This window comes from Suillus clintonianus (genome assembly GCF_016758775.1).
Source record: "Suillus clintonianus strain FC179 chromosome Unknown DEU56scaffold_41, whole genome shotgun sequence".
NCBI classification, from domain to species: domain Eukaryota; kingdom Fungi; phylum Basidiomycota; class Agaricomycetes; order Boletales; family Suillaceae; genus Suillus; species Suillus clintonianus.
The window spans coordinates 241186-268569 of record NW_024539265.1 but is presented as its reverse complement, the minus strand read 5'-3'; the positions used below and the strand labels follow the sequence as shown (position 1 = coordinate 268569).

At 49.4% G+C, this 27384-nt stretch overlaps 9 protein-coding genes across 9 annotated transcripts; 5 read left to right on the top strand and 4 right to left on the bottom strand.

Annotated features, from left to right (window-relative positions):
* Positions 1-27: 27 nt before the first annotated feature.
* DEU56DRAFT_981123 (uncharacterized protein) lies at positions 28-1665 on the top strand (the record flags this gene model as incomplete). The annotated part of the gene is made up of 3 exons (XM_041359818.1): positions 28-62; positions 117-276; positions 334-1665. 3 exons carry the CDS (start codon positions 28-30, stop codon positions 1663-1665), a joined length of 1527 nt encoding a protein of 508 aa, XP_041207900.1.
* Positions 1666-2101: 436 nt separating this feature from the next.
* DEU56DRAFT_913337 (phosphatase 2C-like domain-containing protein) lies at positions 2102-3472 on the bottom strand (the record flags this gene model as incomplete). Its single annotated transcript, XM_041357507.1, has 4 exons — positions 2102-2281; positions 2341-3093; positions 3147-3344; positions 3395-3472. The coding sequence occupies 4 exons, from the start codon at positions 3470-3472 to the stop codon at positions 2102-2104; spliced, it is 1209 nt and encodes a 402-aa protein (XP_041207899.1).
* A 771-nt stretch (positions 3473-4243) lies between these two features.
* DEU56DRAFT_807341 (uncharacterized protein) lies at positions 4244-6304 on the top strand. The gene is made up of 8 exons (XM_041353390.1): positions 4244-4463; positions 4517-4796; positions 4857-5038; positions 5097-5374; positions 5435-5581; positions 5640-5765; positions 5950-6063; positions 6124-6304. Exons 1-8 carry the CDS (start codon positions 4253-4255, stop codon positions 6163-6165), a joined length of 1380 nt encoding a protein of 459 aa, XP_041207898.1. The 5' UTR covers positions 4244-4252; the 3' UTR covers positions 6166-6304.
* Positions 6301-9641, bottom strand: DEU56DRAFT_394271 (uncharacterized protein). The gene is made up of 15 exons (XM_041346002.1): positions 9315-9641; positions 9134-9228; positions 9045-9075; positions 8728-8979; positions 8508-8677; positions 8390-8453; positions 8294-8334; positions 8010-8242; positions 7806-7958; positions 7709-7754; positions 7516-7655; positions 7345-7464; positions 7099-7297; positions 6882-7046; positions 6301-6832 (listed from the first exon to the last, which is right to left on the bottom strand). The coding sequence occupies exons 1-15, from the start codon at positions 9546-9548 to the stop codon at positions 6469-6471; spliced, it is 2307 nt and encodes a 768-aa protein (XP_041207897.1). The 5' UTR covers positions 9549-9641; the 3' UTR covers positions 6301-6468.
* Positions 9642-12485: 2844 nt separating this feature from the next.
* DEU56DRAFT_807320 (uncharacterized protein) lies at positions 12486-14282 on the top strand. The gene is made up of 3 exons (XM_041353389.1): positions 12486-12739; positions 12795-13447; positions 13502-14282. Coding segments are annotated over exons 1-3 (1383 nt in total). The 5' UTR covers positions 12486-12737; the 3' UTR covers positions 14230-14282.
* Positions 14283-14391: 109 nt separating this feature from the next.
* DEU56DRAFT_871691 (succinate dehydrogenase) lies at positions 14392-16960 on the top strand (the record flags this gene model as incomplete). Its single annotated transcript, XM_041355722.1, has 13 exons — positions 14392-14529; positions 14580-14635; positions 14694-14805; positions 14860-14883; positions 14936-14977; positions 15032-15109; positions 15163-15634; positions 15684-15983; positions 16032-16081; positions 16134-16438; positions 16490-16588; positions 16641-16758; positions 16811-16960. The coding sequence occupies 13 exons, from the start codon at positions 14392-14394 to the stop codon at positions 16958-16960; spliced, it is 1944 nt and encodes a 647-aa protein (XP_041207895.1).
* Positions 16961-17232: 272 nt separating this feature from the next.
* On the top strand, positions 17233-18771 carry DEU56DRAFT_394228 (uncharacterized protein). The gene is made up of 4 exons (XM_041346001.1): positions 17233-17356; positions 17429-18388; positions 18428-18498; positions 18555-18771. Exons 2-4 carry the CDS (start codon positions 17528-17530, stop codon positions 18688-18690), a joined length of 1068 nt encoding a protein of 355 aa, XP_041207894.1. The 5' UTR covers positions 17233-17356; positions 17429-17527; the 3' UTR covers positions 18691-18771.
* A 2075-nt stretch (positions 18772-20846) lies between these two features.
* Positions 20847-23574, bottom strand: DEU56DRAFT_756627 (D-xylose-proton symporter; the record flags this gene model as incomplete). The annotated part of the gene is made up of 19 exons (XM_041350050.1): positions 20847-20963; positions 21017-21045; positions 21098-21192; positions 21244-21325; positions 21373-21429; positions 21477-21645; positions 21699-21769; positions 21821-21845; positions 21896-21904; positions 21960-22268; positions 22318-22505; positions 22555-22567; positions 22620-22762; positions 22816-22897; positions 22954-22997; positions 23051-23078; positions 23133-23210; positions 23348-23384; positions 23441-23574. 19 exons carry the CDS (start codon positions 23572-23574, stop codon positions 20847-20849), a joined length of 1710 nt encoding a protein of 569 aa, XP_041207893.1.
* Positions 23575-24782: 1208 nt separating this feature from the next.
* On the bottom strand, positions 24783-27103 carry DEU56DRAFT_737816 (mitochondrial distribution and morphology protein family 31/32; the record flags this gene model as incomplete). The annotated part of the gene is made up of 9 exons (XM_041348615.1): positions 24783-24983; positions 25036-25064; positions 25115-25124; positions 25181-25253; positions 25303-25721; positions 25773-26101; positions 26151-26549; positions 26602-26654; positions 26703-27103. The coding sequence occupies 9 exons, from the start codon at positions 27101-27103 to the stop codon at positions 24783-24785; spliced, it is 1914 nt and encodes a 637-aa protein (XP_041207892.1).
* Between the last annotated feature and the right edge of the window lie 281 nt (positions 27104-27384).

Below are 27384 nucleotides of genomic sequence, written 5' to 3'. Positions count from 1 at the left end.
ATTGATCATCTTTGTCTCTTGACTACTATGACGGAACTATCCCACCTGAATCTATCATCTCCGTTGGTCATGATGCACCCGGCTTTGACGAACATTGAAATAATATGAACGATTAGCTCGTACACTCAACGCAGATCGCTTCCTGCACTTGCATCCACATGCCGCGCGTTTAAGCACCCAGCACTTAATGCCCTGTGGAGGGATCTGCAGTCCGTGAAGCCACTTGTCAAATGTTTACCAAGTGACCGGTTTGGCGTTGGTCATAAAGGAGCGGTGGTGGGTGTACTATCATAGCATAAGGTTCTGGACTTCAGACTGAGTTCACTTGCGCAGGTATCACAGAAACCTCTCGACGACGGGATGTGGGCTACTCTTTTCGAATACACGTCCCGCGTGCACTCAATCACTGTATCGGAATCAGACAACTTGGCCATTATCGAGCCCCTCTGTATGCTCATGTTGTCTTGTTCTTCGGCACCTGCATCCTTGTTTCCGAACCTTAGCAAATTACAATGGCGTGGCAGTGGAACCCACTGCGCTGCAGAGTTCTTGCGCATGGCGTTTGTACCGTCCTTAGTGGAGTTGGACATGCAGATTTCCATACCTTCCTTTGCCTTTCTATCGGTCCTTTCCTCTCTTGGGAGCTCGTGTCCTCACCTCCACAACATGACTATGAACGTTCGAAGTGCATCTGATGGCTCATTGCTTAAAATTTCACCCTTCATCCTACGACCTATCTCTCAGCTCTACCATCTTCATTCATTATCCGTGTGGGACCTAGGAATCCAAAGCATCAAGCATTACATGGAGCTGCGAGCTCTGCAGTCACTGAGCTTGGACTTGACAACATCTTCCGAGTCAACTTGGGACACAAAGTTGCTTCCACCATTACCCGGCTTTCATAATTTGAAATTGTTGGACCTTTCCACCTGTAAAGTCGAGCACGCCTCGAACTTCTTGAGCTCATTTGAGGTCGTCAGAAGCAAAGAAATCAAGGTCAAATTCGCGGATTGGAGTGCGGACTCCTCCGGGAGTGAATCTACAATGATATCCCAGTTCTTCGCCATCGTTCAGGAGAGATGCGATAACGACAAACTTGAAATCGTCAGCCTTGATGGAGTTTTTTCAAGACAGGCAACCAACCGGAACTTCCTCAGACCATTGCACGCATGCCACAATTTAACTCGACTGCTTGTTGGGAGGGTCTGCGACATTTCCATGTCCGACAAGGAGTTGTGCCAGCTCGCAATAGCCTGGCCTAAGCTCCAATTATTCCAAATTCAGTGCTATGCCGCCGATAAAACAAAACCGACATTCCGTGGGCTAATTGATTTACTTCGGCGCTGTCCTGCTTTGACTTCGCTCGTTCTTGCCATAGATACCACCCAGTTGAAAGGCATAGATCTCAGGTGCCCCGGTGGTGGAATTCGCAACAAGCATATCAAATTCCTCGCCCTGGGAATTTCACGCATCGAGGCCCCAGTGGACGTAGCTCTCATCATCAGCGGCCTCTTCCCCTACTTGAAGAAGGTCGATCTTGATTGTTGGGATACGCGTTTCAGGGCCCAGCAGCAGTCAGAGATGGAGCAATGGGCGTTAGTCAATAGCATTATTGGTGGCTTCAGCGTTGTAAGGGAGCGGGGCATTGAAGCATCTGACTGCTAGGCTGTGCGTAAAGCATCACCTGCATTTTTTGGCCATACACGAATATATACATGCATGCATATACAAGTTGTACTTACAGTATGTGCGGTAGCCTTAAACTATCGTACAGTTGTATAACAAACTAATGGGCTCACATAATATTCTCTTTCTAATACAAGCTTCAATGCTTCATGGAGCACTGCGACTCCGTATGCCCAGGCGACGGGATGCATCTCGTTGTGTTTTTGGCAATTCACGGATATTGATCAGCTCTGGACACATCAAAATCTACATTGAACGGATATTAGTAGAGTACGGGTGCAGTCAAGGTAAACGGAATGCTCGTGCACGAAATGAAGCGATTACAAGAACCAACTAAAACAACAGCAAGGCGTCAGCCATGGCAAAAATAACACCCCTCACTTGCCCCCCTCCCAAGCAAATCAACATCTCAAACTCAAGCGAGTACCACGGATTCTGCGGATCCGAGCGCTTTTAACCTCACCACGAGGACAGTGACATTGTCATTTGTTTGCCGTTCTAGAGCATGCTTCACGAGCGTTTCTGCGGCTGCTTGTGCATCCGAAATATGCCGCACGAGATCGATCGCTCCCTGATCGCCCGTGATATCCCAAAGCTGCACAATCACACGAGAATGAATACTTCGCAGCAAAGGCACCAAACATGGCTACTTACCCCATCACAAGCGAGGATCAGGAACTCGTCCTCGCTTCCTAACTCGGTTTCAGTCGTGTATGGACTCCCAACGACATACTCCTTCATACTGCTGTCTCCCAGACTCCGTGTTACTGCCAAAACGCCGTTGACGCGCCCGCTCATGACAAATCCACCGGCATCAGTGATACGTTTTGCCTCCTGCTTATCGCTTCCCTTGTGGTCGTAAGTGAGGCGCACTGCGCGACCCGCACGACAGAGTACCCCGCGTGCGTCACCCGCGTTGGCGGTATAAAGCACGCGCCGCGAGTTGACTGGTGGATCGATTGGAATTGTGTGTGTGTGCATGGAAGGTGGAGAGGTCGGGCTACGTGTGGCGGAGAGTACAGAGGGGGGAGAGGGTGAGGTTTGTGAGGAGCCGCTCAGGGATTTGAGCGCCCTTGCAAAACGGGAAGCCGAAGCAGGGGACTTGTTCTTTGTCTTCTTGCCTGTCTCCTTAGATTCATCCGTTGGTTCTGTCGGAGACTCGCTGCCACTGCGGCTCCCGCTTTCAGTAGGGGACGGCGGGGAAAGTGGAGGTGTAGGGAGGAAGGATTGCCGTCCATCTGCATCCTCGATGCGAAGGAAGGCGGTTACAACTGTGCATCCTGAGTGGATCTTACCATCGGATTCTTCGCTGAGGCGAGAAATGCGTTTGTCGACGTTGTGGAATGTTTCATTTAGAACGTCCGGAATAGTGGCGCTGGAGGAAGTGCGGAGTGCATCGAGGAGATACTGCACATGATCACGCGTTTTAATTAGCACAAAAACATAGTGGCTATACGAACCTCGTGAAAATGGGCGCCACACCACTCAGCTGCGTGTTTTCCTGCATGACCATCAAAAACAGCAAAGAATCCCTGCCCTCGCACACCAGCATAGTCGACCACGAATGAATGTGCATCTTCCATATATCGTCGTGTACCCACATCCTCGAATATACCTACCTGGTAGGCAGCGTTTCCTGTAGAGTGCTGATTCAAGATCTAGGTGTGCAATGAGTCTCCCTGAGTGCTACAGTATGGGTAATACGCACACCAAATGTGTCTATGCCGTCGGCAGTCGTGATTGATTTTGAGCGTGCATTTGGAGAGTCTGTGAAACGGAGGTTCATGGAGTTCGTGCTGCGCGTTAGTTGAAAGATCTTATCGAGGATAAGTACTCAGTTAGTGTCACCAAAGTGTCAAGCTGGAATGATTACATACGTTAAGGCGACCAGCAAGCGGTGTCGCGGCTCCTTTACGGCATGAACACGTTCATAAACGTTAAACGCTAACGTTGACGACGAATATTGTTGACTCACCGTCGTCGGGATTGGTTGATACTTGGACTGAATTATTTACGATGACAAGTGAAGAGGAGAACTAGCACAGCTTGTCTTGAGTGAGCCACTATGATCCACTTCCTCACGTGAGCTTGAATCCACAGTGATTCTCCACAGCGATGTCACACGAACAACGAAGAGGTAAGTACTACGATCCGAGTCTTTGTAGCTTAGACGGGCAGGATCATCATATGTTGAACAGGTTTATTGCCATGACTATAACGTCGCATGGAACCTGTGGACACAGATGTAACCAAACTTGATGCTGATTACCGCCAACGACCTCGCGCTGCTCCTCATATTCAACTGGAAGGAACCCGAGTTCACCAGAGGACAATATTGTTGCCCCCGCCGGAGAAATATATGATATTGCACTCCCAATGTCTCCCATGGCGAATATTTCTAGTGAGGTTGTTATCGCCAACAACTGCTTGAAGGGCACAATCAAAGGAATTGGTTCCATTCAGACGCTGTGTCTATATCAGCCTCATCATGTACTACTATAAGAGTTTTTGTAGCTTAAGAAATCAATGGATCACTATGATATTGGCGTCGCAGACGTGCTCATCGATGTTGATCACTCGGATATCTCCGAACAAGCACTTGTTGGATCCTGTTAAACGGCAGCTGAGCTCAATCCATCGTCTGATCCACGCTCTAGACATCGCTCGCAGACTGTGGATGTCTCAGCAATCAGCAGTCCCAAAGCCTTCACTCCAGGGGGTTCGCATAAAAGCACGCAAAGGCCAAGTCAAAGCACAAGCAAAGCACGAGCCAGCGGGTGAGACTGCCCAGTTCCGATCAATCTATAATGCTACTTATGTCGATCTCCAGTCTTTAGAGACCAGCTCTATAAACATCTTGAAACAGTTACAGAGAACGATTTCGAGGGATTCAGCGCTAAACTTGTACAGGCTGGTGGTACACTCGAGTATCTCAAATATGCCGACGCCTTGTTTGAGATCCTCCTCGTTGGCGGGCTCATCCAGCCAGGTGGGTCATATCTTGATGATGGCGCGCCCATGTCGCCATTCTCCATTTTCAACGCACGCAACCCGCCCGACATCGAGGAGTTGAAGAAGTATGTTGATGTGTTTAACAAATTGAATCGAAGGTGCATGCGATTGTGGTCCCCCGCGATATATCGTATATGCGGTGTTGATTAGGGATTTAGGTTCAAATATCTTCAGAAACCCTTCGAGGAGCAAAGTCTCCCCACACTCCTGCAGTACATCGGCCGATGGTCGTCTGAGCAGCGCGACAAACTCGCCATGACAATTGGTCTCCTCCTTTCGCAGGGCCTTGTGACCGCAGCTTGTCTGCAGAGTCTGACCAAGGATCACCTCATCAAGAACGGTGAGCTCACGCACCATTCCATGCCGATTGACCCCAAAAATTCTCATCCGCACCGTAGACCAGTCCATCAACATTCTTGCGCTTGTCTTTCGTGCATACCTCACCGACCAGTCGATCGATCACCTTGCCGCGACCCTCAAACGCGGCAATATCAAAGATCTACTCCTCTTCTTCCCTGCAAACAAAAGGGAGGCTAAGGTTCTCGATGCTTTCTTCCGGGAGAAAAACCTCCCTACCGTGGCCGATTGGTACACGAAGAAGCAGTATGCGATCGCGAAAGACGCAATCATGAAGGAACTAAAGGAAGTGGTAGAACGCAGTGATGATAGTGAATCAGTGCGTCATTTTTGCACACGTATCGCCCGTTTTCAGTCATGGAACTCATGATTCACACAGATCATATCCGCAATCCAGACTAAACTAGAGGAGCAACAGCTCCCTGAGACGGAGCTTATACAGAGCATCTGGCAGGGCCTCATGGCTTCCGTAGACTGGAGTGCACGCCCTGACCAGATCGAAGGCCTCGCACTACGTGAGGTCGGGGTAAGTGACTCGATTTTCCTATTATTGAAGCTTCCATTGACACCATTGCCATCTGTAGAAATTCGCCCCAGTTCTCGTGGCCTTCTGTAAAGGCCCCAAAACCGAGGTCGCGTTGATCAATATCGTACAGGTCTACTGTTATGACGATACACGTGTGATGAAAGCTTTCCCACAGATCCTGAAGGTGTGTTTCGAGTCTTACTTCTTTTGTTCGTCTGTCACCGGCCCTTTTGGGTGTGGTGTGGTGGCCGCCGTGTCGACCTATTCGGCAGTAGGCACCTGATCCTACCGCTTGTATCTCACCCCTTTTCCGAGTCTGTTTAGATATGGTGATTGGCAATACATGTATGACTTACCGAATTGCACAGGTATTGTACAATAAGGACTGTGTCTCTGACCAGGCGATCATCTACTGGTACCAAAAGGGATCTAAGCCACAAGGAAGACAGCACTTCCTGAAGGCCACCGAAGGCCTGGTCAAGGTTTGTCCACAGATCCCCCTTCCATCCTATCACGCACCAAACTTATGTCATTATTTCCAGTTCCTTCAGGACCAAGAAGAAAGCGAAGATGACGAAGAGTAACGTATGGATTGACACGCTCTCTAATTAGATGTGTATTGCCGTGTTGCTGTTCACCTTCTCTCCCCGTATGTGCGCCGTAGGACAATTTGCATTTGCAATGTTACAATGTTTGTTCAGCATGTGATGATACAAATTAAATTCGTAAGATACCACTATCGTTACTGATTCAAGAGACAAGCAAGAACGTGTAAGAACGGGACACAAACGAGCGGCGAAGACCAACATAGAGTATCAGACACATAATATGCATTTTACCAACCCTCAGCGCGCGTAACCGTCGCTGCCATATGTACAGTCGCGTCCTCACCAGGCCCCTGGCATCGGCGCAAAGTCTCCGCTCCAACCATGCATGCCATTTACATCCATGAAAATGCCGTCACTCCCGTTCACGGGTAAACCCAGGTCCGTCAGGTTCTTCTCCTGCAACCACATAGGTATCGCGCTCGGGCTGAACGTGGCACGATCATTCGGCCATGCGAAACCTAGTTCCTCCATAGTGAAAGGCGCAGACATTCCCGACGGATCAATGTAAGGCCCCGAACTGTGTGCAACAAGTCCTTCGTTCAAGGCCGGTGGGGGCATGGTGGTCATAGGCGCACTCAGCCCTGCGATCATCCCGACTTTGCGCCGGAGGTTGGCGAGCATTATACGCAACGTTAATGCATAACTAGAAGCAGAAATTAGCTAGAAAGTTGAGAAAGAGCGGGGAAACGAACCGTTCGGCTGCAACGTCAGAGAGAAGCTGTGCGAGCTGCTCGACTTGTGCTGTGATCGCTGTAAGGTCAAGCTCCGCAGGGAACAAATTTGCCATCTTGAGCAGGAATAGACCAGAAAATGCCGCCGTTACGAGGCTGTCGTGGACTGCATATCGCAAGGCCGCTCTGTGATCATATTTAAGCGAAGCAACGGGACACGATCAAAACAGAAACCCACCGGTACTCAGCGGAGTTGAGGAAAATAGAGAGGCAGTTGAAAGCCGCATCTTTCGCCTGGAACGCAAGCTCACGCTGCTCAAAAGGCATCTTATCCCAGGATACACCTCGAAGAGCTACACAGACGAGCCAGAGTTTAGCATAATGCAGTTCTCCGACGAGTATTTTCCTCGGAAGAGAATTCTCATCCATTGTCTGGCCTGCGTAGGCAATCAGGAAGGTAGAGGAGACGAAGTCAACTACGAACGATGAAGATTGTCACAGTCCTGCCACCACTTGTCAAGCGCAACATTTGCACGCCGGATGAAGGCGAGCGTATTATGATTAACCTGCCCATTGAGAGGCGCGAGAGTTTCATAGATTTGAGCTGCAAATAACGAATGTAGGTATCAATATCTCCTCATGAAAGGTTTCTTACTTTTTTGAGCGATCAGCTCCACTTGCGAAATCAGCCTTACATCGGTTGGTGATGCCATCGGATGCGACAAAAGAATACGACAGTGTCGAATAGAGCTCTCGTCTCGCAGTACAATAGGACGACCAGTGCCAAGACTCATCCTGGAAAAGACTGTTGAGACACAAGTTAAAGGTGACCAAATTCTTCGACTTACTGGTGATCAAACCAGTATAGGCATAGCCAGATACGCGCCGACACGACTGGGAGGGTAATCAGTTCTGGACGATAAAAACAGTTGCTCTAATGCATACCCAGGTCACGCTCCTCTTCCTCGGTGCGTTTTTTCCCTGAATCATCAGCAAGCTTCTCCAGTGCTCGGTGAAGACCAAGATCTAACGCCATTCGCATTGCATGACCACTAGGGAGCCATCCGTTTGTACTCCATGCGGCCAACAGCAGCATCCCTTGGACTGGTCAGGCATGATGCAGCAAGATATTCAAGACGAAACCCTCACCCATAACAGCTTCCTTCCGCACTATCGGGCCAAATAACGACGAGCGTGCAATGCCCTGCGCTTCTTCTAGACACTTGTAGAATGTTGAGCTGAGCGGCCCATTGCCACTCCTGATTTTGCTTGCAATGGCAAGTATCGCGTCAAATGTCCACGGAGTGCGTTCCATCAGGCTCTCGAATGTGTCATAATTCGGATCGAACAAAGGTATGAAGACGTGACAACCAGCGAAGAAACTTCAACAATGATCAGAAAGGAGCAGAAGACCACATCCATGAAACGCCTACATATGATAGAGCTCGCGCGCCTCACTTTCGGAGACAAGGCCCTAGACAACAATGTTATGCTGTGTGCAAAAATCCGGCATTTCGAAACCAGCTCACCTTTTCAATGACATGAGGGAATGCATTCCGAGGGATGGGCTCCACTCGCGAACGCTTTTTAACTCTGATTTCCAAGTGATCAGCATGCTCGTGCAGCCCACAAATATGAAACAACTACCTTGGTGGGGATGCTGATGGCGCAGCGGCTGCTTCTGCAGCAGCATTTGCCAAACCTTGAAGAGCTTCAATCGGCGCGTTGAGCGAAGCACGAGGCAACGTATCCTCTGATTCGTCATCCGACGATGGTGTTGTGCTGGGCACAATGCCATAAGTTGCATATTTATGAGGCTAAAAGTTTATCAGACATGTTTATAAACTGATCTCGCAAGCGAACTAACCGGTGGAGCAAACCCCGGAAGCGGCGGGAATGACCTCGTTTGGGAGCGTGGCTGAGAGCTTTGCCCTCCCGCATGCCCGTGCGTATCATACCCGTTGCGCGACATAAATCCAGAGCCATCGCGACTGGGCCCAGAAGCCATGCCCCCAGAGTAACCTTGGTGCTGACTCGGGGTACCGTAGGCCTGGCTCTGGACAGCCGATAAGATGCGGTCCAAAGAGGATTGCATGCCAATCATCTGACTCTGCATAACCTGAAGTGTGTTGTTGTCAGATAGCCTCAAAGTGCAACAGACAGCTGAAGCAGTTGAATATTTACCAGATATTGACCCTCGAGGCGAGATAGGCGCCTGTTGAGTAGTGTAAGTGACGACGGGGAAAGTTTGCCCGATGCCGGCTGAAGCTCACTCAACACTGGCGCCAGGCATAGCACTGGTGTTTTTCTTCTCTGGTTTCTCGAAAACACAAGCAGTTCCACTCAACTGACATCGACGACATGGAGCCTAAAGAATGTGACGCCGGGCCGGGGCGGGAGAGGCGGGCCAGTGAGCAGAGGGGGCGATTGCAAGCGGGTCTTGAATAGACGTACCTCTCCTTCACATCTGTTTTTACCTTTCCTGCAAGCAGTACAAGCTCTTGCGCCTCTCTTGGGTATGTGAGCGGAAGCTTGCGGCTGTTGTGATGAATGGGCTGTGTCCGCTGGGGATTGGCTCATGTCTTGATGATTATGGTTGCTACTTTGTGCGATAAGACTGTGTGTCCTGCGCCGTTTGGATGGGATGTTTGAGACGTTTGACGTTGTCGCGGATGGGGACAAGGACATGATGGGTGGCCGTAAAGCGCGCACGATATTTCGTCACTGCCAAAGGAAGTGTACAGCTATAGTCTCCGCTAGTCTCCGCTAAGGTCTTCTTACGCGACTCTGGCCCAATCACTTGATCACTTCTCACTTCATCGTCTCATATGTCTCGCCTCTCTCACACTCCTGCTGTCGCCAACCTGAACATTAAACTGTTCTTGACAGATCAGTCACGTTGCAATTGTGCGCAGGGCTAGCCAACTATTTATATTCTTTTTTCGTAATGCGTGACTGTCGTCTTTGAATTGATAGCCCTAGTGTGCAGTAGTACTAATCCTTGACCAAACTATGCTTGCAGCCGGAGAGTCCTCTGTGACTGTTCTAGCGATTTAACCTTCAGCTTCCAACCTTGCACCAATTTGACTGCGGGTACAATCACCAACACGGAGCGGCCACCAACGCACTCACTTCATGTGTAGACAAGAGGCACTTAGAATCTTTACGGGACCACAGCCAGATGTATGTTAATCAAACCACAAACAGTTTTCATATATCAGCAGGCTTATCATGGTGTAACCTGGATATAAACTTACTAGCCCGAAAGTCAGCTATCATGATATTGCCCGTAGAGCGATGTTGAACGCACATACCCGTGGCTCTATATAATCCCCCATCCGTGCATTCCACCGTCCACGCATTTGTTGATGCATTGGATTATTCCTTGACGGTACCGACGACGGCCATTAGTTTCCCGCGAACGCACTTTTGGGCTTCGGAAATACTTACTCAGTGACCCTGTGCAGTGAATGGGTCCACTAGTAGAAAACCAGAACTTTAATTTGAAAGGTACTTACGATGCCTCACGTACTTGCTGTAAGGACATTCGATACAGTAGGGGTATTTCATAGGCACCTGCCTGTGAGAGCTAGCGGCGTTCGCTGTTCCTGACTGGAACCATTAAAACCCACGCCTGGGCGAGGAGTCTCGGGGGAGATACGAATACAATCTAGAAGGACAACAATTCGTGTCCCGGTATTAGTTGCAGAAAATGATATTTAGCACCTCAGTCGGTTGAACGCCACAAAGCATGGGGGAACTCGTGTAGTGCAACGGGGCACAAATCGAGAGCAGGTTGAGTGCCAACTTCTCGAGGTTGGCGTTTCGTGGAAGGTGAGCAACTGCGACTGTACGCCAATATCATAACGGGAAACTCATTCAGGCGGAAACTCACGCAAGTTTCGTCCGGAGATCATCCCTCAGTATACCTTGCGGTGTTTCTTGTTTAAGTCCACCGTCTTTCGCTCAAGAACCAAGAGCGGGCCGGGGACCAGACAGCTCTAGAACAAGTCGGGTTCTCTTTGATGGATGGGGACCTCAATAATGCCTCCTCAAGAAGAGAAACACTGAGAACAATTTGGTTGTCTGGCAGCTGCCGGGATAATAAGATCATTGCCCAGCAACTGGTAGCCTCTGCTAGCAAAGCTATGTCTGTAGTGAACGCAGTCAGAAGTCGATGGATAAACAGTTGTAGAGAATTTGTAGAGAATTTGTGGACTGAGTGCACATTTGCAATGAGCGGATTACCTCGGGTCTCACAGGATTATCACGCCATCATCCCTAGAGACAAACTGTAAGATACTAGATTTGAGAGCAAGTCGCAAACTTAACTCGTCAGTAAGTCGTGACGTTGACAGGCAGATATTCCCTCGTTGAAGGGATCTGAGGGTGTTGCTTCCTTTCCCATGAACAAGTGAATTTGTCCTACTGCAGTACGGCGCAACTGTGTACCGTGCCAAGGCCCGAGGTCCAACATAAACCCATGTAGGGCGACTGCCCACCACTTATCAAAATCCGTGGAGAGTTTCCAGCCAACTTGTAAATGCTACGTAGTGGTTCCAAAAGGAGTTTCTTCTGGTGTACATGGGGTATATGTTGGCAACAGGCTAAGGCCATGAGGATGACCTGAATGTCGTCATTTGGTGGAGTGTCTCAAACGGACTATTGATGAATAAAGCTGACTGCTCTCTCCAGTTTGAATGATTGATGGTCAATAAACAGTGTAGCATGGCTCACTGTCACTGCGTGGCACACTGGCATTTCGACGGTCGAGTCGGAAGGTCGACCGTTTGGCAACACGGTGCCCTCGACCTTCTGCAACGGCTCGCTGATACAGTGGCGCGCCCCAAATAGCTATTCTGACTCTGAGCTTGGGAGACCGGTCCACGCTCCGTTGCTAATTATGTTCCACGCAAGCATGCACGCTGCTGTGTGCGCGCTGCGCACTCGATTTGGGCAACAAGCGACGCCCTCGAATGCGTCTCTATTGTTCGAATGATTTCCCAGTCTGACCACGAAGCGCCAACGAATAAGAAGTTCGGCGCAAATTGTCAGCAGCTTTGATCCGACCTTGAAGGAAATGCCCTCAGCGAGATTCTATCTTTGAGTTTGAAGGATGGAGCCAACACTTCAAGAGGGTTACAAAAGCTTGACAAATCTTGAAGAATGGCGGTGCCGTTACCAACGTGGTAAGACATGTTCCTACCCCCGCGTGTGTAGTACTACGAAGAAGAAGATAAAGAAGAAGTCTAAGAACAGTACAATGCGAACTTCGGAGAATTACTGTCACAGCCTGACAGGCTGTAGTGGCGATATTCGATAACTGAATACCTGTATATATGGTTATTGAATCAGGAGATTCAGACTGACTGCATATCAGATGCATGGGCATTGATCGTATGATATATTATGACGCCCGTCCCTAAGTATGAATAGAGGGCGGTGAAGCCTTTCGCTCGATGTGCCGCTCGTTGACAAGGTTCATTGAGCGCCCATTTCAGGGTTAGTCATAGTCGGACTAGTCCACGGAATGTGCCGTTTCTTGTAACCGCGGAATCTCAGTTCCACCAATGAGAGCGCTCGCTCATGAGCTGGGGAAAGCTCACGTAATAGCAGAACCTTCATGTTACACAAATGTTACAGATAACAAGTTCCACTGAGCTTGTTTTGCCGCTTCTTCGTCTCCGCCCTCCTAGTCGGGTATTCAAGCCCTGGATATGCCTCATCAAGACCGGTGTCACTTGGTGATTGGGTGAAATAGCTACCCGGTGCCTGCATGCGGTTTGATGTTTCGACTATAAAACGCGTGGTTTCTCAATGCTGAGAACTAATGACCGCATTGTGTGAGCTTCCACCAAGACGACCAGGAGGCAGACAATGTGAGTGACATGCTTCGTGTATGTGCTTGTCTGATGAATCAAATTGGCGGATTAGGACTATAACGCTAGAATTCGTCGCCATGACGCAAGGGCTTGCGAGACTGAAGGGGGAGGCAAAGCGAACGTCGTGCATCATGGATGCACAGGCCCTGTGCCCCAACCAAGAACTAGTGACGTATGGCGTGTCGTATATCTCGTTTATCCCGAACGAGCTCCTCGAGATGATATTTGTAGAGACAGTCAGAGCAACCACTAAAGCGGATGAAGACCACTCTTCTTCCTGCGCGCTCACCAGTCTGCGCCTCCGACCCAGGCCCGAGCTTCTGCTTACGAGTGTTTCACAGCATTGGAGAGCTGTGGCGCTCGAGATGCCGTTGCTTTGGACGGAGATCCGACTCTTCCTCCGGCAGAATGTAGATCTTGTCAATCTTTACTTGTCGCGCTCACAAGGACAGCTGCTTGACATGCGATTCACTGGCATTCTTTGCGATTTTCAGGGCTCGCCTGAGTTTGACCCAGATTACTTGCGCATATCCCGCATTATTCTCTCGCACATTCATGTCTGCCGCCGCTTAGAAGTCCATGGGGCTTTCCCATTCCCAACACTTCTAGACGGGATCAAGCGCATAAAGGCACCAATGCTTGAAGAACTCATGGTGCACTATCCGCTAAACATCCCGAATAGCAGACATCTTTTGTTCACTGAAGGTATGTCTTCACTCACACTTGCCGAACTAATACATTTCTTATCCATCTCCTCAGATCTGTTCCTCTCTGCAGACCGCCTTACCATGCTCACTTTAAGCGGCTTGTGGGTTTCCGGTCTTTCCCCTGAGACTTTCAGCAACCTTCTCTCTCATCTCACGTCGCTGACTCATCTCACGCTGGTCGGTGAACCCGTGGATTATGTTCGCAGCAGGGATCTTCCCGTTGTCGAAATACCCTTGCTCCAGACAATGGTCCTAAAGCCCGGGCCAAACATTTCAAGGACGTACCTCCCTACCGTCTTCCGGACGATACGAGCCCCCGTCCTACGTGAGCTAGTACTTGATTTCCACGCCGCGACCCCATCACGTGATCTCCAGTCGCTCATGGACAAGCTGAAGCGTGGAGCACCACCCTTTCCCTCTGTACGCCTTCTCACGCTGTGCAGCAGGTCCATGGCATACGACGGGTGGCATGCACTTGCCCACGCATTCCCAGGCATAACGACACTCTCGGTCTCCAAACGTATCGTGAACCAGTTGATGGGCTTCCTCTCATGTGCTGGCAGACGAGATGCATTCCCAGATTTGCGAACGCTGTTGTTTGACGACGTGCAGTTTGAGTGGTCGTTGCTACTCCAACTATTGCAGATCAGGGAAGCGGCGGGGATGCCTGTTCGCGAGGTCAAGATGAGGGACTTGAAGAAACAGGCGCAGTCTGAATTGGTTGGGAAGTTGGTGGCTTCTCTTGCTAAATACGCTCCCGTTGTGATTGGTTGGACTTGATTGCGGCATGTATAGGGCTAGTTACAGTATTTGATCTGGTGACCAACGGTGTGCCGTCACTGCCGTGAACGTCCTCAGCTGACCAACAACTGACCGACGCGTAATTTCTCAGTTTCAAAGCCTTCAGGTGTCAACTTTCTCGTGGCCCAGACAGCTCCATCGATGTTGAGGGAGTCAGTGTCCAAAGCGGTACCCTCTAGGGCTCTACTTCGTCCTCAGCGCGTTTTTTCCACTTCACTGCCCGTCAGGAGAGCCGCGGCAACCAATCCGATCAAGGCAGAGCCCGAGGCCCGGGTCAAAGTATATCTCTCAGCTCCCATGTCTTTTCCGACATCCTAAGAGTTTTATAGTCCTGGTCTTCATGCAAATATCCTCTCATCGAGCATGAGTACGATGCTATCGTCGTGTGAGTAGCGTTCCGAACCATTAACAAATTAGCAGACTCGAGTATGTGTCATTTTTAGTGGTGCCGGCGGCGCGGGCCTTCGCGCTGCCTTCGGTCTTGCGGAAGCTGGCTTCAACACGGCTTGCATCACAAAACTATTCCCAACCCGGAGTCACACTGTCGCAGCACAGGTATGTTGCAGCGATGTTCAGCAGTATTTGGCACACTCATATCACGTTTTCAAGGGTGGTATCAATGCCGCTCTCGGTGTAAGTATATCTTGATGTGTTAATGTTCTTTTCACCAACGAGTTACCTGTAGAACATGACAGAAGACGACTGGCGATGGCACATGTATGATACCGTTTGTGGCCTTTGATATGTTATGCTCCCGAGTCGTTTTAATGGTTTTCCACAGGTAAAAGGCTCTGACTGGCTTGGCGACCAGGACGCTATTCATTATATGTGCCGCGAGGCTCCCAGATCAGTTATCGAGGTAGGGTTAGATTTTACATACGTGTTTGTTTGGCAGGCTAAATCTGTTTCTAGCTTGAACATTATGGTGTTCCATTCTCCCGTACCAAGGATGGAAAGATTTACCAACGTGCCCTGGGTGGTCAGTCTTTGAACTACGGCACAGGCGGTCAAGCATACCGTTGTGCTGCGGCTGCCGATCGTACCGGTCACGCTCTCCTCCACACCCTCTACGGCCAATCGCTCCGACACAACACGAATTTCTTTATTGAATACTTTGCTCTGGACTTGATTATGCAGGATGGCGAGTGTGTTGGAGTCATTGCACTCAACATGGAGGACGGTATGCTCCACCGCTTCAGGGCTCACAAAACGGTGCTCGCAACCGGTGGTTATGGTCGTGCGTATTTCAGCTGCACGAGTGCACACACTTGTTCGGGTGATGGTAATGCAATGGTTGCTCGTGCTGGTCTTCCTCTACAGGATCTGGAGTTTGTCCAGTTCCACCCAACTGGTATCTATGGCGCCGGCTGCTTGATTTCTGAGGGTCGTTTTCTTTCTATAGGGTATCCTCCTCATGGCTGAACCTGCATTAGGTTGTCGTGGCGAGGGAGGCTACCTCTTGAATGGTGAGGGTGAGCGTTTCATGGAGCGTTACGCACCCACTGCCAAGGATCTTGCGTCGCGTGATGTCGTATCTCGTTCGATGACGATTGAGATTCGTGAAGGCCGTGGTGCTGGACCTCAAAAGGACCACATACACCTTCAACTCAGCCATTTGCCCCCTGAAATTCTCCACGAGAGGTTGCCCGGTATCTCTGAGACTGCAGCTATTTTCTCTGGAGTCGATGTCTCAAAGGAGCCTATCCCAGTGCTACCTACTGTCCATTATAACAGTTGGTGTCTCTACTGTGCTGTTTGGACTGTAGCTGACCTCCTGACAGTGGGTGGTATTCCCACTAGGTATACTGGCGAGGTGCTGACGGTTGATGAGGTGAGCTTGCGCTAGCTGTACTCGTCGCACTCCGCTCATAAGCTGTGGTCAGAATGGCAAGGACAAGACTGTTCCTGGTCTGTATGCAGCTGGTGAGGCTGCGTGCGTGTCCGTTCACGGCGCGAACCGTCTTGGTGCAAACTCCCTCCTGGATCTCGTCGTCTTTGGTCGCGCGTGTGCTCGTCATATCACGGAGAACTTGATTCCCGGAAAGCCTCATAGGGCTATTCCTGAAGAAGCTGGCCTCGAAAGCGTAGAGTTCCTGGACCAGATCAGAAATGCCGATGGCCCAAAGGCTACTGCCGATATAAGGCTGGAGATGCAGAAAGCCATGCAATCTAATGCCGCTCTCTTCCGGTGTGTTCCACCAACTTCGTGCGAACAAATGGAAACTGACCGTCCACGCAGCACGCAGCAAAGTCTCGACGAAGGTGTTCAGAAGGTCCATCAGATATACAAATCATTTGACAACATTGGCATTAAGGATAGAAGCATGATTTGGAACTCGTACGGCCGGCGTTTAAACAATGCTGATTCCTCACTCACGCCATTATCTTAGTGACCTTGTTGAGACTCTTGAGCTGCGCAACCTCCTGCAGTGTGCAGTTCAAACTATGACAGCTGCTGCGGCTCGCAAGGAGTCCCGTGGTGCTCACGCTCGCGAGGACTATCCTGAGGTTGGTGTTTACATCACACCTTTCAGTGGATCTTTTTAAACTGTATTTGTAGCGTGACGACGACAACTGGATGAAGCACACTCTCACATGGCAGGCCAATGTCAACTTACCCGACGTCACTCTCAAGTACCGCGGTGTAATTGACAAGACTCTGGATGAGAATGAATGCAAGGCAATCCCGCCATTCAAACGTACATATTGAGGGTGTTGTTGGATGTATTATATTTTTGACGGGTCAGTCTCTCGAATGATGGCGATCTATGGTGAGTCCTAGAAACTTTGTTTTGTTAGGTTTTGACTGAATCCTTTCAGGTGAGGGGTATTCGAGTCATGGAACCGTCGAGCATCTCTCCGCTGGCGGAGCTAGAGGGATCTGTGCAGATATTTATATTGTTACGGGCCCGAGAGCCCTCTGTGGGTACCGTGAGGGAGTTGGGCTGTGCGGGCGAGATATTTTCCAGATTCTAGCTTGCCTTCTGATCCTAATTGCTTACATATGGTGTGATTTATTCTCGTGTCCTGATCAGATGACCAAAAATCAATTGTGCGCAGTTTATTTATGTTTGTGGCTGTGTTGAGTTTTGTCTACGTGTCCTGTGTACGTGTTCTTTCTCTTCATGGCCACGTCGTCCAACATGCACAGTTACTGAATCTTCCTGGTTTTCCGCAGCTGGTTCTAGCATCCCATTTAACGATATACATACGAGCATTAAAGGACTAGCCTAGCACCTATCGCCAAGCCCAATACGTTGACTGCATACGTGTAACCATGTCGCCATCACACTCTCCAAATTTCGTCGACCCATCCAACCTTTCTCTTCCTTCCTCTTCCTCCCTGAAGCGTCCTGCATCTCCCTCATCATCTCGTGCAGACTCTCCAGATGTATCCATACAGGAACCTCCACGCAAGCGTCCTCGTTCAGCCATAACACCCGAAGAGCGCAAAGAGGCCCGTGCACATCGCAATCGCATTGCGGCACAAAATTCCCGCGACCGCAGAAAGGCCCAATTTTCCGTTCTCGAGCGCAGAGTTGCTGAACTTGAGGAAGAGAACAGACGTCTTCGCGCTGGCGTTCCAATGGCCATCCCAGCATCGCCCTCGGTTAGCTCCACCTCGGAGCCCGAGGTTGTCACCATTGAGCAGGAGCAGGAGCGCCAGCGAAAACGTGCGGAGGAGCAACGGGAACGTGAAAATCTCGAGCTGCGCGAACGCATTCGAACGCTTGAGATGGGGTATGAGGCAGTGTTACGGACGTTGGCAACTCAAGGCCCGAACCCGCCTGCTCTCCACGAGACTTCCAGCTCGACCCCAATCCTCTCATCCACTTGCGCACCATCACCTGCGTCAGCAACATCTCCTTCAGCAACAGACTCCGCATCTCCCACCCCCTCGTCACCTAAATCGACTACCCTTGCAGCACTTTCTTACCCACTATCACCTGCACCCACACATTCTACTCTCATGGACAGCCCCATAATGTTTTCAGGCGACTCATTCGACTTCCCACTCAGTCCCGCATTTTCTCTCTCAGATCTTACGCCTTCCGACTCACCAGCACCTGTTGACACACCACAGGAAACTCTCGACCTATCCTCAATTGGACATGCTCCCACTCGCCACCTAGCACGGGTGGCGACCCCTGCCGTTCACGCGGCAGTGTCCCTGCAGCGGGTGGGCAGCATACGTCTAATCACGGAACCGGCGAGAGCAACCAGATGTACCACAGTGCTACGATCGAGGTTAGTCACCTCCCACTCCTGAGCATACAAAACAAACTCATGTTATGTTGTTTTAGCTTGAAGACGAGGCAGCCACAGACGCAGCCCTTACGCGCCTGTGGGCAGAGATTCTTGCGTCGCCGCCGACTGGCACTTGCGCTCTTCCAGGCACTTGCCCTTCGGCAGAAAACGCGAACATCGCGCAGGTGCTGAGTGAGACTACTCCTATAGAGGAGTTCGGCCTAGGGCTGGTTACGAGTGGAATAGACACAGTTGACTGGGCGGAACAAGTCCGTGTAGAGATGGGGATAGAAAAGCTGCTAGAGATGCTGCCGAGTACGCAGGACGTTGCTATCGACTCGAGCACCACGTTTGATGTCGACATGGACTTCTCGGATGCGCTGGTGTGGGACGAGGTTAGCGTGTACTAAAATGGTGGACCTCTTTAGATCACAGTTCATCAAACGCTCGACCAACATTATCAGTCTCCGCGACTCCGTGTCATATCTATCATTGTTTTCGCCTTTCGCATCCATCTCATCACTCATCGGACTCGTCATCATCATTTTCGTTCCCATAAAGCTGTCTATGTTCTATCTATCTCCTACTCTATCTTGCTTTATTTCGACTTCTCTTGGTCTTCTCTAGTCTTCCTTTTTTTATTTGGCATCACTCGCTTTTTGTTACCATCCACACACTCACCTACGCCTACACACCTGTATCCGACCCCCTTGTTCATTCCGCCCCTCTCCCCCATAAACTCCCGTCTGTCTCTGTCTCTTCTTCCTCGACGCTGTCTCCCGCCGCATGTCTCTCTCGTTTCTCCCCCTAGGGGTTGATGAAATTGGGTGAGCTTGTGTGTGGTGAGCGCTTGAGTGTGGTTGTGGTCTGAGATTTGGGCTGCTTGTGGATAGGATTGGGTTCTTCGTCCTTTTCTGTCGGGTGTCAGGTTTTTACTCCATAGTTCAGTCTGTAGTGTATGTGGTCGCGATGAATGCAAATTGATGTTTGATGTTTTCGGTAAATTTCCAACCAGTACTGCATGCACGTCATTCAATCCTCGAGGCCTCCGAACCCGGTGCTTGCCCTCACGACACCGCGAAATACCTGCGTTGTGCTCATAATCGAGATCATTGTCACGTCTTTCGCTTCCAATAACATTAAATAATACAACTAGGCTAGGTGAGGGATGCACAAGCTGGATAGCAGTCGGAGTTCGAACTGGAACTCCGTGATGGTGAGGTTGCAGGAACGGTGCTGCCATTCGTACTAATATAGGAGCACTATAGTAGTACTTGCTATAGTGCTCGTCAGTTCGCGGTATGAGGAGAGCACATAAGGACTAACCCACAACAATGGGATGACGGGGGAGGTCTAGTGAAGCCAACCCGACCCACACGCCAGTCAGGGGGTTGCATTGGGGCTAATAGGGTCGCGAGAACTGGATCGGAAGTAGGATTTACTATAAGCCCGCTGACTCCTGAGGCAGGGCCTCGGATTGGAGCATTAGCTTCCAAATGGGCTAAATAATACAGCAAAAAATTGTGCATGAGTACTGAGCGATACGACATTTCTTGCAGGTTGGCTACATGGATACATACCCCCTTGTGCGAAAAGTGCCTCGCCAAATTGGTTTGAGCCTGGAGGGGCAAAACGGTGCCACCGATGTCACGCACGCCAGAATCAAGCACACAAGCGAACTCTACCCCTACTCCGAGTCGGCGCTCGCTCTAGTATACAAGTACCGCCGTTGTATTCTATATATGACCTCGCCGTACTCGATATTGGGAGATACGACGGTCAGCTGTGGTAATGCGCCATTTTTCCTCCCCTGCATATCCGCAGAGACGAGATAAGACGTTGCTCAATTCTACCGTTATCATATCATTGATGCGAGCTCGCGGGCTCACTTAGGCTTCCTTTGCATATCATATATGCTGTTAATATAATTACACAACACGAGCGACTACATTTGCCCGTGTGTAGTTTGGCATGTCCGGATGAGTTAACGCGCGAGGTCATGAGGTGTTTGCTCAGGAGCATCGGGTGGCGCTTGAACGGCTTCTTTGAAGTTCTTTTAGAATGTCAGACCTGAAGTATGATTTTTTGTGAATCATAGAGGACGGGAATGGATGAGGTTAAATTTATCTTAGGGCTTGGTTGGAGCATGGAGAAGGAGAACATACACTGATCTGCATGATGTAAAATTTTACAAATCGAGCGGAAGGGGTATCCGTTTCAGACAGCATCCGTCTTCAAGTGGCGTTTCTTCATGATGTTGGGGATAGAAAAAGAAAAAAAGGAGTGCATAATATACACGATGAATGAATCGACTCAATGACCTGGATCAGCCGGAAAGTTTCGAGTGGCTATGCATTCAAAAGCGCCCGGTCGGGCAGACCAAGCTCCCGACAAATACCCTGCATGTGTTCTCGCTCCCTGTCAGTAGCATTGTCACCGAACACAGCGTCCATTTCTTCCAAGGTCTGTACAACGCCGTCAGCCACGTTCGACAGGGCATGCGCACGCCAAAACTTACCCGACCCTTGGTCTCTGGGAAGAAGAATACTGGAAAGCGAGCTAAGCATACTTATTGGCACGATTTGTGGATTTGACGTACTGGCTGAGAGTAACGCAGCAAGAGAAAATCCGGCAAAGGTAAAGTATGCTATACCACCCATTTGCAACATCGTCGGCGTAAAAAGCCCAATCGCACTAAAGCATATCAATACCAAAAAGACGGAGGAAAATTGAAAAACCGCGCACAAATTCGATGACCACGTGGTTGATGTGGTAAGGGAGATACCAGTGGACCGGAGGTGCAACGGGAAGATCTCACTGGGAATAACTGGCGAAGACATTAAATCCTTGAAGGACGTAAAACGAGCCACTCACCCCATCCAATCGGGGCCCATGAATAAGAGAAGTTGACGTCGTAGAGAAACACAAAGACTATAAAACAGTTTAACATGTTCTGAAGATAATCACAGTGCACCTACCAATAGCAATGCGAGCCGCCACTGCATGTGCAGGCCAGTCTTTGCCGTACACGGTTACAAGAGAACCCACGATTGCCAGACAAGTGAAACATCCGGCGGCACCGGAGATTAACAAAGGTCGCCTGCCCACCTTATCGAGAAGAATGATGGCAGGTAAAGTAGAGAGCATCTTGGAATAATTCAGGGGGGCGTACGCGTAACGTTATCGATGCTCTAACTTACGTTTACAATTCCATAAACACCAGTGGCAAACAGGGAGGTAGTGTTTGGGTCAAGCCCCAGTTGGCCGAAGACTGGATGAGAGTCATCAACTCTGAATAGTTAAGATCTTTCATAAAACTTACTCGTAGGTGCGTAATAAATGATAGCCTTAAGCGAAGTAAGCGACGTTAGTTCCAGAAGGATGAACCACGACTCACGTTCACCCCCTGACAAACCACAAATCACTACATGATGAGGAAAGACTGTATTTTGAAAACTCACCATATTTTGTTGGAACATCATAACAAGGCAACCAACAGTTACACGTTTGGCTTTTGGCCAGCTGGAGACCAATACCAAGTATTTATTAATTATCTGTCTGACTGGCCCCGCATTGGGATATGCCGCCTTCATGACTTCTTTCGCAAAACGAACTTCAGCCATGATCTCCAGGAATTCAATGTGAACCGAATGATCTTCAGCAGGCTTCTGGCGAAGACGCGATAGCGTTGCCAGAGCCTCCTCCTCGCGGCCTTGCTCAATGAGCCAACGGGGCGAGTATGGCATGAAGAGCATGCCAATGCCGAGACACTGCACTTCCATAGGTATGAGGGGGATGCAGAAAATGTAACCAACGCACCAAAGCAGGTAATATTTGAAATGCAAGCGGAACTCTCCATGACGCTTGATTTTGACCAGTGCAGCCACCAGGAGGGACATCGGTGTAAGGATCGAACGTAGGCCTGCCGTTCAAAAGCGCTCCAGTGTATGCTATTTCTGGTGCACATCGGGTTCCCCCGATGTGTGCCGTGCCATACGCAATCCAGTCTTCGAGTATTGAGCACATACGAATATTTGAAAGCAGACTGTCACGTACAACTAACAAGAATCTACATTTTGTGGCGTCAAATGCATAACTTTAGTACTAGTTCTTTCACTCACCCCAAATGTAATAGAAAGTTGCTGCAGAGAGACTAAAAATCCACGAATATTGGCACTGGATATCTCGGCGAGATACATCGGGATGACGTGCGTCAGGGCACCGATTGCCAGACCGGCAACAGCGCGACCGGCGAATAAATAGACTAGCAAAAGGATCTTCAGAAGAGCTGAGAAATGTGAACAGGATGGAACTTACCGGGAGCCGTTGCACCTGCTTGAAGTGAACTACCGAGAAGAAAGATCACCACATTACAAATTATGTCTACCTTTCGCCCGATCTGGGTCGTAGTTGATCACAGTCGGTCCTGTCTCACCAAATTGTAATAGATCTCACCTTGTCACAGACGGGGCCATTGACATTAGATCCGAACCAGGCAGCTGCGGAGGTCGATCAGCTGATAGACTATTGCAACATTGCCACGTTGACTTACCCAGCAAAAGGGTGGAGACAAACCATCCCTATAGGTAGATGTACTCTGACAGGGCCGAAATATATTGGAATATCACACTTACCTTCAGCGCTGCATTCGTGTATATCTCCGGGAACTTCGCTCCAAAAGACTCGATGGCAAGCACATTGCTCACGACTCCCTGATGCGCAGTTAGACGAGTGCCATACCATGTGAAGATGTTGCCCAACTCGCCTGGTCGTAGCCAAAGAGCTGTTAATCATACGCGACAAGGCACGATGTTACTGACGATCATCTATGATGTGACACATAACTCACGAATCCTCCGAGAGTCGAGAACAACGATATACCAAGTCTGCGCCATAAATGTATCTCATCATTTATACCACGCCATTTCTCCAAACCACTCACATGAATTTATTTTCAAAAAGGGCTCTGAATCCAACTAGACCGTCCGGTCTAGCGATGACCAAGTCAGAGACACTACTGCGGATCCCATCCTCTTGCTTGGACTCGATCCAATTTGAATGCGGTGTTTGAGACATGGTCTCCCACTTGAAGCTTGTATTGCCAGGAGGAGGGAGCTGGCATTCAGGATAAAATAATAACACGTTTTATAGTTAGAACTTGAGCGCTGAGTACGGGATAATCAGCTCTCGTTTGAGCCTTTCGGTCTCAACACGGAAGTCCACCAGGTCCCCCCTACTCATACAATTCATATACGTCGGTCCGTAATGAGTGGGGGAAGAAACCGCGAGAAGCTGCTCTGCGCGAGCCCACGGGGACTCGGAATCCCCTGATCGACGTGTCAGGATCAGAAGTTCCATCCTCTTGTAGCCTCTTGTCTCCTCTTGTGCCAATATTTCGTCAGCATAAATGGAGATATCGTGATAAACAGTGGTACCGCTATTGTCGGTGCTAAAAGGAGTTGCACGAACATGGGGAATCCGGGGCGTCACGTCGCCACATAATGACGAGTTACTAGCTCATCCACATATAGCCACCTATTCAACCAGAATTTTATATTTGTGAGCATTATGAAGTCAAAGCCTGGCCTCAGTGTCCACGTCATTACTCACAGACGTCCGTGAAGCGTTACTAGTGTGATCTCTAGCAAGAAACGCTTGTGAAGATGGCAGAATCTTTGCCACACATCAAAAGCACTTGGCTAATGTAATGGCCTCTAATATGGCCGCATGACAAGTCAACATGTCTACGCATGCACATATCGCAGACGTTGGCCAAAGGTAATACCTCTCTATTGGTTTCCTGTACCTGTACTTACATTGCCGAGCGGCATATGTTGTTGCCGCCTCTCTGGCCATTGGCGCATTGGCGTTAAAGCTGCTCGTTGACATTTCCGCTCATTTCCGCTGGCGGTCGCATCCAGCCCTTAATACCAATACCAAACCATTGGTTGCATCCCAAAACCTCCAAAACGCCCGTCGGATTGTAGTAGAAGCGACCTTTAGTATCACTGGAAACGAGGTGGGGATCGAATCAATTGTTATGCCAACCATTGGCAATTCTGCGTGATTCCCTTGTCAGAAGGTCTCTCAATTGGAAAGTTAGAAGACACAACTAAAGAACAGAACCACCGGACGATGCAGCGGCAGCTCCTCGAACATGCATATGAGGAGGAAGCGTGCGAACCGCCGCCTGTATTTACGAATATGTCACGTAAAACCCTGTTGGACAAAGAGAGGCGCCATGTGGAATAAGTTTTGTCGATAGTTCCAAAACAATTACCAAGCTACGGTCCCGGAACTAAGGCGTCATATGGAACACCATTCACGTAGTACAGATCCCGAACCTGCATGGACACTGGATCCACTAGGTTTCTCAGCGCAGACAATACAGCGCTGGCCGTCATCTGCAATGACCACATGCTGACTGCTTTCACTCGCCTGTTCAAGTTGACTTGAGAGACGTGATAAGCAAGCGCATCGTATATCTAAAGCAAGGCTTATCAGTTCACGTTGATTGGTAGTTGAATTACTTCCTACCTTCTGTGAAATTTCATCCATAAGGCCAGCTACAATAGGTGTTCAGTGGTAATAAGTGGTCACATGAGAAATAACATACTCTCCCACATCTATGAAGGGCCTGTCAGTATAAGTGGAATTGCGAAGACTCCAGAAAGATACTCACAGTCCAAGCACCGTCATAATCACTCAAATCTTTAACTACTCTGCAGTGAATAGGCACCAAGGTATGATGTGCGCTGGATAAATTAACGAGATGATGAAGCACAAAAAGAATGCTTCACTCACTTCATAAATGCCACTATGGGTCTTATTAATGCGCTGTTGACATATGAGAGATCCGATGTGAATAGCGGAACAGCAGCCTTGAGATCCCTAAATCGCAAATCTATGTCGATGACGACCTTCGGATTATCATCGGCTTCTTTATCGTCATCGGTCGTGGGTGCAGTAAGAGGCGGTTTCGCGAGCTCTCGCTGCCCCGGTATTCTCTCAATGGGTAGAGAAGCAGTAGCTGCCGTGGTGATAGCATCTGCGAGCTCACCAAGAATAGCATTTAACGCAAATTCGTCTTCCGCATCCCTAGGGAATTTGATATCCAGCACAGCATCCACTTTGCCAGATGTTATCCACGACAAGGGACCACCTTCCAATGTCGTAGAGTTTTGCATATGATCGATATTGACGCCATCAATCCGGATCCTAGACTATAATTAATTTGTCAGAACTGGCCAGAGATAGGGGTCAATTGACATTACCATCCGCGACCATTTGCCATCCTTGAGGTCTTGGTCAGTAGTTCGGCCGATGCTTTGCGGTTTGTGCAGACTGAACAAGCAGTTATCAAATTGCCCTACAACGTTTTCGGCACGCAAAAAGTCGTAGAAGAGCCATTGCTTCCGGAAAGTCCTTATGTCCGCACGAAAAATCGAGGCCGTATAAGGCCTAAAATCACCCGGTTGATACATGGTGACGAGGACGTCTTCGAGCTGCAGAGAATTCAGCTCAAAGTCACCTTGACGAGCAACATGACGGAATGCAGCCGGGTCAAGTGGATTTTCTGGGTCCCAGAAAACAGAGCGACGGTCTGTTTACAGACATCAGTTCAAGCTGATATGACGGACAGACATGCTCACCTAATACCCCGCGAACGCCCTTGATCACAGCATCCTCCACAAGGCCCTTGCCATTCAGCCAGTGCTGGAGTGATAAAGTGACGTCTATGGAGTCAATGTTGAGGTCAAACATGGAATAGTTGACATCATCCTCGGTATGACTCTCAACTACTTCGTCGTCGTCGTCCAGAAAGTTGTTGTACGCGGGGTGGCTGCTGACATCATACCCAACAGCCGCTTTATGTCCAATATGTTTTTTTGGCACTGGTGGACGGGCGGTGGACGATGATCTGCGGGATACATATACATTTTTGAAGGATATGCGAGAGTCCTTCCATTTAGGAACGATAGCAGATTCAAAGATTACTGTGACGCCAGTCTCGCTGGTGAGATAGTTGCTTATGGCGCGTGCGACATATTCTGCAACGTCTAGTGAGATACGTGCATATGATTGCATAGGGGCGACGCATACCTTGCAGTTGTAGACTATTGGCAGTTGCAAAAATCACGGAAAAGAATGTTGTTCTGAATAGAATGAGTAATCAATTTTCACATCAGATATTTTCAACTCACGTTCCGACCAATATCCATAGAGTTTGGCTCATTAAGAACCATGTTATAAAAGCCGAAATATCATCTGCATTAAATCTCCGAAAAGAACGTATAGTAAACCACTTGAAACGGATCCGTAGACGTTGCCAAAACCCATTGGCTACTTTCAGGAAGTCGTCTCGTGTAGGGCGGTGAAGGTGAGAAAGGGATAGAGCTAATCTGCGGTATAGACGGGGATAGTTGTCGAGATTTAATGGTGGAGGTGGAGGATGAACATCCGTATCTTGTCCTAAGTCGCTTTTAACTGAACTGGCGGAGCTGGGAGACTGGGCTTTGCCCTCCTGGCGGGAGAGATCGCTCTCGTATATGCTACCTCTCTTGTCGCTGGTTGAATGGTTATGACGCGAATGAAGGGACCTCATTTCCCAGAAGTCACGTCCGGTAAACGACCTAGACGAACTTGGAGTAAATATTGTGTGGAATGTGGACTTCCTGCAGGCCGGCAGCGGCGTCATTGGTGTAGAACTATGTGTCGCAAGCTGCCGCTGAAAAAACAGGCGGATAGTGTTGTAGCGATCTACATCAGAGTGGAGAGATCCACGGCTTGTATGCAGTAGCATGTTAACATTTGTGCGCTTGCCAAGGTGGACTCCGAGAGTCCTGAATGCAAAGGATGGTGCTGCAGTCATGTTGCGCACATGTT

What these genes read in the sequence shown, in the direction of transcription:
- DEU56DRAFT_807320 (XM_041353389.1), top strand. An exon ending in ACATCTTTTGTTCACTGAAG is followed by an intron (nt 13,448 to 13,501) that starts GTATGTCTTCAC and finishes CCATCTCCTCAG; the next exon opens with ATCTGTTCCTCTCTGCAGAC.
- DEU56DRAFT_394271 (XM_041346002.1), bottom strand. Translation starts at nt 9,548, where the DNA reads ATGTCCTTGTCCCCATCCGCGACAACGTCAAACGTCTCAAACATCCCA. An exon ending in CTATACTGGTTTGATCACCA is followed by an intron (nt 7,656 to 7,708) that starts GTAAGTCGAAGA and finishes AGTCTTTTCCAG; the next exon opens with GATGAGTCTTGGCACTGGTC. An exon ending in TCTGACGTTGCAGCCGAACG is followed by an intron (nt 6,833 to 6,881) that starts GTTCGTTTCCCC and finishes TTCTGCTTCTAG; the next exon opens with TTATGCATTAACGTTGCGTA.
- DEU56DRAFT_394228 (XM_041346001.1), top strand. Translation starts at nt 17,528, where the DNA reads ATGTCGCCATCACACTCTCCAAATTTCGTCGACCCATCCAACCTTTCT. An exon ending in CCACTCGCCACCTAGCACGG is followed by an intron (nt 18,389 to 18,427) that starts GTGGCGACCCCT and finishes GTGTCCCTGCAG; the next exon opens with CGGGTGGGCAGCATACGTCT. An exon ending in ACCACAGTGCTACGATCGAG is followed by an intron (nt 18,499 to 18,554) that starts GTTAGTCACCTC and finishes ATGTTGTTTTAG; the next exon opens with CTTGAAGACGAGGCAGCCAC.
- DEU56DRAFT_807341 (XM_041353390.1), top strand. Translation starts at nt 4,253, where the DNA reads ATGTTGATCACTCGGATATCTCCGAACAAGCACTTGTTGGATCCTGTT. An exon ending in TCGCACTACGTGAGGTCGGG is followed by an intron (nt 5,582 to 5,639) that starts GTAAGTGACTCG and finishes TGCCATCTGTAG; the next exon opens with AAATTCGCCCCAGTTCTCGT. An exon ending in CTTTCCCACAGATCCTGAAG is followed by an intron (nt 5,766 to 5,949) that starts GTGTGTTTCGAG and finishes CGAATTGCACAG; the next exon opens with GTATTGTACAATAAGGACTG.